This window comes from Camelina sativa, chromosome 19 (assembly GCF_000633955.1).
Source record: "Camelina sativa cultivar DH55 chromosome 19, Cs, whole genome shotgun sequence".
Taxonomy (NCBI): Eukaryota; Viridiplantae; Streptophyta; class Magnoliopsida; order Brassicales; family Brassicaceae; genus Camelina; species Camelina sativa.
The window spans coordinates 11,153,432-11,160,050 of record NC_025703.1 but is presented as its reverse complement, the minus strand read 5'-3'; the positions used below and the strand labels follow the sequence as shown (position 1 = coordinate 11,160,050).

General features: G+C 34.6%; 1 protein-coding gene across 1 annotated transcript; it reads left to right on the top strand.

Annotated features, from left to right (window-relative positions):
* LOC104765995 (ABC transporter G family member 15-like) lies at positions 83–4,540 on the top strand. Its single transcript, XM_010489792.2, has 9 exons — positions 83–484; positions 1,470–1,549; positions 1,972–2,433; positions 2,556–2,678; positions 2,812–2,943; positions 3,018–3,302; positions 3,395–3,667; positions 3,760–3,867; positions 3,999–4,540. The coding sequence occupies exons 1-9, from the start codon at positions 253–255 to the stop codon at positions 4,377–4,379; spliced, it is 2,076 nt and encodes a 691-aa protein (XP_010488094.1). The 5' UTR covers positions 83–252; the 3' UTR covers positions 4,380–4,540.

Genomic DNA, 6,619 nt, shown 5'->3' with positions numbered 1-6,619 from the left:
TAGATATACATGCGCCATATAAAATGTAGCCATATTAAAGACAATCCATTAAATGAATTTAGTTGTTTGGTGATTGCAAAAGCTTATAAATATTCTCTTTCAACGTTTTGTTTGTTCTGTTCCTTGTTACTATTCGCTCTCCCACCAACACCAACAACAAAACCAAAAGAAATAAACAAAACAGTAGAATATATCTCTCTCTCTATAAAATTGTTGTAGCTACTTAAGAGAGAGAGAGAAAATAAAAGAATTATGGAACTGGAGGGCTCGAGTAGTGGCCGGAGGCAGCTGCCGTCAAAGGCGGAGATGAGCCGTGGAGCATATTTGGCGTGGGAAGACTTGACAGTGGTGATACCCAACTTCAGTGATGGTCCGACCCGAAGGTTGCTCCAAAGGCTAAACGGATACGCAGAACCGGGCCGGATCATGGCTATAATGGGTCCTTCCGGATCCGGAAAGTCCACTCTTCTTGACTCTCTCGCAGGTTCGTTCTTTCTTACGATTCAACTGCTGCATGCACAAGCATACGGCATACCACATATGACATATCTATCTTCTGTAAAAAAAAATTTGGTGTTAAGTACTGTTAACTACTAGTATTATATTTTAATGAAAAATACCCTAAAATAGCACTAAAACAAGTTTTATTGACAATTATAACACAAATTCCATAAATATTCAAAATAGCACTATTTAACATATTAAAATATTTAAAATTAATTTTTATATTTTTTTTAGGTTTAGGTTCTCAATTTCACATTTATAATATAGTTTTGAGATGTAAGGTTTAGTATTTTGAATTTAGAATTTAATTTTGAAATATAGTGCTATTTTTAGAATTTTATAGATGTTGTGCTAAATTTGGAACAAAAACTTATTTTAGTGTTATTTTTAAAAATTTCCCTATTTTAATTGATAATATTGTTTTTATTCTAAATATTAGTCGTAATCTGTGATATGTACTTTCGACGTCCGAAAACACCAAGATTCTACAATTTTGTGAATTCATATATTTCTATTAATTCATTATAGTATGTTTACCGAATTTATCACATCATAATAGATGATTGTAACCTGCTAATTAAAGTTATAACTTATAATAAGCCCTTAAATAAATAAAGAAATAAGCCTTTCTGTTTTTTTTTGTTTTTTGTTTTTTTTTCAGTCTTTCTAGTTGTTATGATCACCATATAATAAGCTCGAAAGCTGTTTATTGAATGTCGATAAACTTGTAACTGCGGTTGCATGCAAGGAACGGCGAAAAAGTACTGCATAAAGTTTAACTCATAAATGCAAAATTGATTACTGAAGCTGCCCTACCTTTCAGATACTTATCTCCATTTCCACATCCCAATACAAAAAGAAAGCATATTTATACTACTGTTCTGTTATTGTCTTCTCATATATAGAAATTAATTATCATCGATTAATTAATATAAATTAAAATTTCCCGAATTATCTATCCACAGGGAGACTTGCAAGAAACGTGGTCATGACCGGTAATCTTCTATTGAACGGCAAGAAAACTAGATTAGACTACGGTCTCGTTGTAAGTTTCCTCGTTAATCTTTCATCCCACAATTTCATAACATGCAGCTAATTTGTTAGTTCACTAGGAAGTGGGAAATGTCCCTGTGGCTTGTGATCGCGAAACGTTATCAATTTTTCATTTATGGCAACAATTAGACAGCTCCTAGCCACCTACCTAAGTACATATATAGTGGTGCAAAGGTCAAAGATGTATTACATTATTTATTTTCTTATAAATTTATGATAACATAGGCCCATTAAAAATGTATATATTTATTGCCCATAAATGTATAACTATAAAAACATTACCTTCAAATTAATATAAACCAAATTTCCTATGATATTTATAACAATGTTAGATTTATTTTCACTTGATTTAAATGCAACAACGAGGTGTATTATTGCTCTTGAAGTGTATGGATTTTGTGATTATGTATACAGGCATATGTGACACAAGAGGACACATTGTTGGGGACACTAACAGTGAGGGAGACAATAACATACTCAGCTCACTTGAGACTTCCAAGTGATATGTCTAAAGAGGAAGTGAGTGACATTGTGGAAGGCACAATCATGGAGCTTGGTCTTCAAGACTGTTCAGACAGAGCCATTGGAAATTGGCACGCGAGAGGAGTTAGTGGCGGTGAGAGGAAACGTGTCAGCATCGCTTTAGAGATCCTCACTCGTCCCCAGATCCTTTTTCTCGACGAACCGACGAGTGGTTTGGACAGCGCTTCCGCGTTTTTCGTGATCCAGACGCTTAGGAATATCGCACGCGATGGCAGAACCGTAATTTCCTCGGTGCATCAGCCTAGCAGCGAGGTTTTTGCGTTGTTTGATGATCTTTTCTTGCTCTCGAGTGGTGAGTCTGTCTACTTTGGTGAAGCCAAGTCTGCTGTTGAGGTAAACCGTAACCCTATACTCTTTTGCTTCCTTGCACTACAAGAATTATAAAGTTTCTTTTGTTTATTTTTTTTCTTGATTAAAACTCTGTTTTGCTTTTGCTTGTGCTTGGTTGAATGAAGTTCTTTGCAGAATCGGGTTTCCCGTGCCCGAAAAAGAGGAATCCTTCTGATCATTTTCTGCGATGTATAAACTCTGACTTTGATACAGTCACAGCTACACTCAAAGGATCTCAAAGAATCCAGGTGTGGGAGTAACCCTTATCAATGTCTTGTAAACAAAATCTTGATGCTTGTCAAGAACATAGCAAGTCGTTTGAATAAAGAATCAATCATTTGATCGAGATTTTTTCTAAGGTCGATGCTTATTATATTACAGGAAGCACCAGCTACATCAGATCCTCTAATGAATCTAGCAACATCTGTGATCAAAGCAAGGCTTGTTGAGAATTACAAGCGTTCAAAGTATGCAAAATCCGCAAAATCTAGGATTCGTGAACTATCTAACATCGTAAGTTTTCAATTCCATTTTTCAAGTTTAACTCACGGGCTGTCTTGGATTCCATAACGTGTTTTCTTACGCAGGAAGGGATCGAGATGGAAGTAAGGAGAGGAAGTGAAGCGACCTGGTGGAAACAGCTAAGGACATTAACAGCAAGATCATTCATAAACATGTGTCGTGATATCGGTTATTATTGGACAAGAATAATAAGCTACATAGTTGTTTCTATAAGCGTTGGAACCATCTTCTACGATGTTGGCTATAGCTACACATCAATCTTAGCCAGGGTTTCTTGTGGTGGATTCATCACTGGTTTCATGACCTTCATGTCCATTGGTGGCTTCCCTTCTTTCCTCGAAGAAATGAAGGTAACTAACTAATAAAAACCCTATTTAAATCTCACAAATCTTGATTCTGCTCGATCGATGAAAATGGGATCTTGCGTTGTGACTTGTTTCAGATTTTCTCTAAGGAGAGGTTGAGTGGATACTACGGCGTTTCAGTTTACATCCTCTCGAACTACATCTCTTCTTTCCCGTTCTTGGTTGCGATTTCGGTTATCACAGGAACTATTACATACAACTTGGTGAAGTTTCGTCCAGGGTTCTCGCATTATGCATTCTTCTGTCTCAACATCTTCTTCTCAGTTTCTGTAATAGAGAGTCTCATGATGGTTGTGGCTTCTCTTGTTCCAAACTTCTTGATGGGTCTTATCACTGGAGCTGGCCTCATTGTAAGAGCAGAGAAACCTCTGTTTTCGCTTCTATATATTCAAAATGCTTAGAAAGATTTTGAATCTGACTTCTCTTTTTATGTTTGGAATAGGGAATCATCATGATGACTTCTGGATTCTTCCGTCTTCTTCCTGATCTTCCCAAAGTCTTTTGGCGTTATCCAGTTTCTTACATAAGCTACGGTGCTTGGGCTATCCAGGTCAGTCAAGATAGTACGTAACCCTAATGAGCTTTTCATGATCCAAGAACAGGAAAACGTTTTTGGGGTATAGAAAATATTGAACTTTTGAATGTGTTTTAACGTAAGAAGAACGTTTGGGATTGTTTCAGGGAGGGTACAAGAACGATTTCCTAGGGCTAGAGTTCGAGCCTCTGTTCCCTGGTGATCCAAAAATGACGGGAGAAGAAGTGATAGAGAAGGTATTTGGAGTAAAGGTGACATATTCGAAATGGTGGGACTTAGCTGCGGTCGTAGCGATCCTTGTGTGTTACAGGCTTCTCTTCTTCGTGGTCCTAAAGCTGAAGGAGAGAGCAGGACCAGCTTTGAAGGCGATTCAGGCGAAAAGAACCATGAGGAATCTCGATAGGAGACCTTCTTTCAAGAGAATGCCTTCTTTGTCTCTTTCACTGTCGTCAATGTCTTCAAGGAGACACCAACCTCTCCGTTCACTTTCCTCTCAAGAAGGCCTCAACTCTCCTATCCACTACTAAAAGACATATATAATGTATAAGTTTTAATGTATTCTACATCCTTTGTATGATTAATCAGCTATGTCGATCGTTGGATAAAAAGATCAAACTAATAACCAAGTTTGGTTTACTAAACCTTACCGAAATGTTCCACTATTGAAACTTAAGGGTTTATCCGTTTATGTAACATAAGAAAGGTAGGGGTGCACAAGTAAAAGAAAAAAAAAAACAAATTTCTAGATTACGGTAATAGCAATTCAATATATATTTTTATATATGGTACCAATATCATGATAAGAAATTAAGAACTATAAACGAAAACCTTATTTCACCAACACGTTCTAATAACGGTCAGCCAACTTTTCGAATATCAAATAAGGCCACTCAAATTTTGAAGTAGTATTGTATATGGACTAAAAAAAGATTAGGTAAATTTAAAAGAAAATTATATAACACAATTAAGAAAACAACATTCCAAGATATATAGTTTACTAATAATTTGTGAAATCTTTAAGAAGTAAACTGATGCGTCTTTTATTATATCAGAGTCAACGTAAACATACCTACCTCTCTCGAAGACTTTGAATAGTTCTCTCTATTAAAATATTCCATCTAAAATAATTGGTTGGATCATTCTCATAGAATGCATTAAGAATTAAGAATTGAGAGCACTATTAAACATGTCTAAAAGTACTACTCAGAATTAGTTTCGAGATTAAGATTTTATATCCCTCCAAATATTTACATTGTATCTACAAAGATATGACTAATTAGGATGGACCCTCAAAAGAGAGCATAAGAACGTGCCAAAGATAAAAACAACCACTCTGCCATGTAACATAAAATCTTAATCGTTCTGGGGTCAAAGTAAACTACATATCATTTGTGGAGCATAATACATGTTTAATAATCAAATGTTAATCCGTGACTAAACTTATGAGAATATTTCACATATGCATGCCATTATCCAGTTAATTTGTTGATTTTGTTAATGTGAAAACTAATGTAGAGATTACCTATATACCAAATACCGTGTGTAAGTAAAAAAAATTGACTCAAAACTCCTAAGAAGAAGTCGTATGACCTTTTAATATTTGAAACAATACAAAAATAACAAAAAATTTCGTCAAGAGGTAGTTGAACAAAAGAAAAGAAAAAAAGTTTGTCAAAAGGTAATTTTGCTGACTTCTGTCTTAACACTTTATTTTCCGAAAATTAGGAATAGACAAAAATTTCTGAGTGTGACCAAATTAAAGTCGATAGTAAGTAGTCATTGAAGAACATTCGTCATTGAATAGGTATATAGTCTCCTGCAAAAAGTACGCAAGAAAAGGTATTCACATGCAATAAAAATAAAAATATGTATTATATATAGTAGTAAGTAAATTCGCTAAAGTGTAATTAAGTAAACTTTTCTCATTGATATTGGAAAAATGTTGCAATATCCATGCTGCTTTTGACAATTTCAAAATTTAATAGTAAGACTTTCACATTTAGTCGTTGAGAAAAAGAATATAAAGTCAATTAGGTTGAATATTTCCATGAAACAGAAAAAAATTGTCGTCATATTCCAAAAACGGAATTTGCTAATCACCGTCCATTCGTTTAGCAAAATTAGATCTGAAGCGTTCATCGGAGGTATGGTTTACAACTAAACCACGTGTTGTGATCTTGAGGCAATAGAAACGTGCACTTAGCTTTGCTACTAGTGGAACCAAATTACGAAATTAGAAACCCCACGACCGCACACCATGCGAGATTGAAGACCTAAACCTTAGTGTTCAAAAGTCCTCAAAAGCAGCCACGCGTTGTTTGGGGCTCCACTTATCATTCTATCTGTAATTGCTGAAGTAACTAATGATGTAACAACTGTAAGTTAAGTAGTACTTCTAGTAATCAACTAATCATCAAACAAGATGTGATTAGATATCTACACTCTTATTCTCTTTTTTTTTTTTCTATAAAAAGTGCCATGTATCGATGTCGAATATTCTTGAAAATTAAGTCAACTTATAAACTACAAACAAAAATAATAATAGATAGACTATAGACTTTTAGATTATAGACAGACTATATAGTTTAGATCATTGAAACAAAAACTATAGCCGTGTTAATTCTTTCTTGACAATGAGTTAACCAATTTATATCATATCGTTTGTATAAAACTTGGTTAGTAAAGGACCTTTAAATTTTAATTAATAGAAAAAGATCTTTGAAAACTATAGATTTGTGCGATGTCATTGGTGTAATGGTTGGTTTAA

Coding starts and splice junctions, on each gene's coding strand:
- LOC104765995 (XM_010489792.2), top strand. CDS start 253: ATGGAACTGGAGGGCTCGAGTAGTGGCCGGAGGCAGCTGCCGTCAAAG. Junction 2,434..2,555: donor AAGCCAAGTCTGCTGTTGAG/GTAAACCGTAAC, acceptor GGTTGAATGAAG/TTCTTTGCAGAATCGGGTTT. Junction 3,868..3,998: donor ACGGTGCTTGGGCTATCCAG/GTCAGTCAAGAT, acceptor GGATTGTTTCAG/GGAGGGTACAAGAACGATTT.